We start from the raw sequence: 2,254 nt of genomic DNA, 5'->3' as shown, positions 1-2,254 counted from the left end.
TATCCCCCAACTCAAAGTCTGAGGCAGCCTCATAGGAATCTATGTTGTAATAGGTGCTGTGTCACTGAAAACCACTGAAAAGACAGGGTTAAGAACACAAAATGAGCTGCAAACCATATATGGAGAAACCCATTTCTTAAAACTTGTGATGAACTCAGTTCTGCTTTCCATTTTTTCAAAGCTGAAGTTGGCTATGCTTTGTAAAGCTGCCAGCTGAGGACTCTGACAGAGGCAAGCACACTCATTCTCAAAAACTGCAGCCGCTGGGATTGCTGCCTCCCGAGGCTCCATGCCAGACAGACTGAGCATTCGAGTCACGCTTGCTACGGCAGCCTGGATGGTTTCTTTCGTCTCTAGTCAGTCATATACAAAAAATACTTTGCCAGATATTGAAAATGAAGATTTCATCGAAGACTGTGTTCGAATTCATAATAAGTTCCGATCAGAGGTGAATCCAACAGCCAGTGATATGCTATACATGGTAAGGAAAATATCAATATTTGGGGCATGAGTCAGTAAAAAATAGCTAATATGTATTGACTTGGGGGTTAAATCCTTGGTAATCTGGAATGATTTTTTTCATTGTGATTAATGTGTGCAAAAACTTCACAATCTCTGATCAAAACACGTCCAGTTTAGTTCTGTCTACTCAACTGCTGTTAGAAGCAAGCTCCACGGTACATTTCACTTCTCTTTTTGGACACTTCCTTTTCTCTGGTCTTAGGTAGATTTTATTTCTTTTTCTTGTCATTCTCTTCCCTGTTAATTTTTGTGGTTGGTTTGTTTTTGTTTTTCTTGTCTCTAAGTTTACTTTTTTTGTTGGCAGCACAGTACTGACTTTCTCAGGAAGGCAGTATGGCATCTGGGGAAAGGATGGGATTTCGATTCAGTGAGGCTTGGGTTTGAATCCCAGATCTGTGGCTTTGAGCTGATTTTTAACCTGTCTGAACTTATTAGGATATAGGCTATTATGGTTATCATGTGAGATGTGAAACACAGCACACACTATTTTGCACACACTATAATTGTCCTTTTGGAAAATGTTGAGCTAATTCCGTCACCTAGATTCTAAATTCCAGGAAACTAGATTATCATGTTTCCTTCTGGCCCTAGTCAGTGCTTGAAGACCATATTTATAGAGGACCCATATGCAGTGTTTCCTTCTCTATTCTTGTCATCACACCTCATTTCCCATTCAAATTCACACTCTGCTCACCCTAGTTACATTTTGGGTAATAGGTTTCATTCTTGAGCTCCTCCCCCATTGTTTAATATTTATTTTTGCAGACTTGGGACCCAGCACTAGCGCAAATTGCAAAAGCATGGGCAAAACATTGTCGATTTGCACATAATGTACAACTGAAGTCACCCCACAGGCTGCACCCAAACTTTACTTCACTGGGAGAAAACATCTGGACTGGATCTCTATCCATCTTTTCTGTGTCTTCAGCCATCACAAGCTGGTATGATGAAATCCAGTACTATGACTTTGAGACTCGGAAATGCAATAAAGTCTGTGGCCATTACACTCAGGTATGTAACTGCCCTATATTTTCTTGAAACTATCTTTTCAAGGGTGAGGAGAAAATTAGAATCCGGGGTTAAGAAAATACATAGTAAGCTAGTGTACATGTAAATATAAGGGAGTAGGGATTATGGGCTTACTTTAAAAATAATAAATGAGACAGTCTCCAGTGCGTGAGAAAATATGCTTAAAGAGTTTAGTTATGTGGACTAAACGCATAACAGGAAATATATGAGGCCTACCAATATGAACAAGCTTTGAATAACTTTGATAACACTTGTTCTCCCGTGGGCTTTATTCCATTTATGAGTAATCGCAGACCCTTATAAATGAATAGATTTCCAGGTTCCAGCTGGCATGAGTTCTAAATGAAGTTTGAGGCTGTTGTCTTGGGACTATAAAATTGGGAAAAATAAGCCTTTCAGAAGCATCAATTCTTATTCTGATTCTTTCAAACATCAGCTGAAAATCTGTGTGCCGGGCACTGTGCCGCACTAGGAGGAAAAAACCTTCAGTTCTAGCCCCAGAGGAGAAGCTGACATGTAAACTTGTATAAACTGTCCTGTCCCCAAAATCCACATTATTTCTTTTTTTGGGACGAGGGGAGGGGGGTTGCTGTGAAGATTTTTTTTTTTTTCAGGACATTATGAGGATACAGATGTTTAGGTTACATATGTTACCCTTGGCTCCCCACCCCCACCCTGAGTCAGGGCTTCAAGCGTGTCCATC

At 40.2% G+C, this 2,254-nt stretch overlaps 1 protein-coding gene across 1 annotated transcript in view; it reads left to right on the top strand.

Annotated features, from left to right (window-relative positions):
- The first annotated feature begins 170 nt into the window (after positions 1 to 170).
- GLIPR1 (GLI pathogenesis-related 1) overlaps positions 171 to 2,254 on the top strand; it is a 46,614-nt gene continuing 44,530 nt past the window's right edge. Inside the window, exons 1-2 of the mRNA XM_012648370.1 lie at positions 171 to 481; positions 1,288 to 1,533. Of these exons, the coding sequence (XP_012503824.1) occupies positions 290 to 481; positions 1,288 to 1,533 (438 nt within the window). The 5' untranslated portion in view covers positions 171 to 289. The remainder of the gene's footprint in view (positions 482 to 1,287; positions 1,534 to 2,254) is intronic.

Source organism: Propithecus coquereli, unplaced genomic scaffold (assembly GCF_000956105.1).
Source record: "Propithecus coquereli isolate 6110/MARCELLA unplaced genomic scaffold, Pcoq_1.0 Scaffold282, whole genome shotgun sequence".
In the NCBI taxonomy this organism is placed as follows: Eukaryota; Metazoa; Chordata; class Mammalia; order Primates; family Indriidae; genus Propithecus; species Propithecus coquereli.
This window is presented reverse-complemented; position numbering and strand designations above follow the sequence as displayed.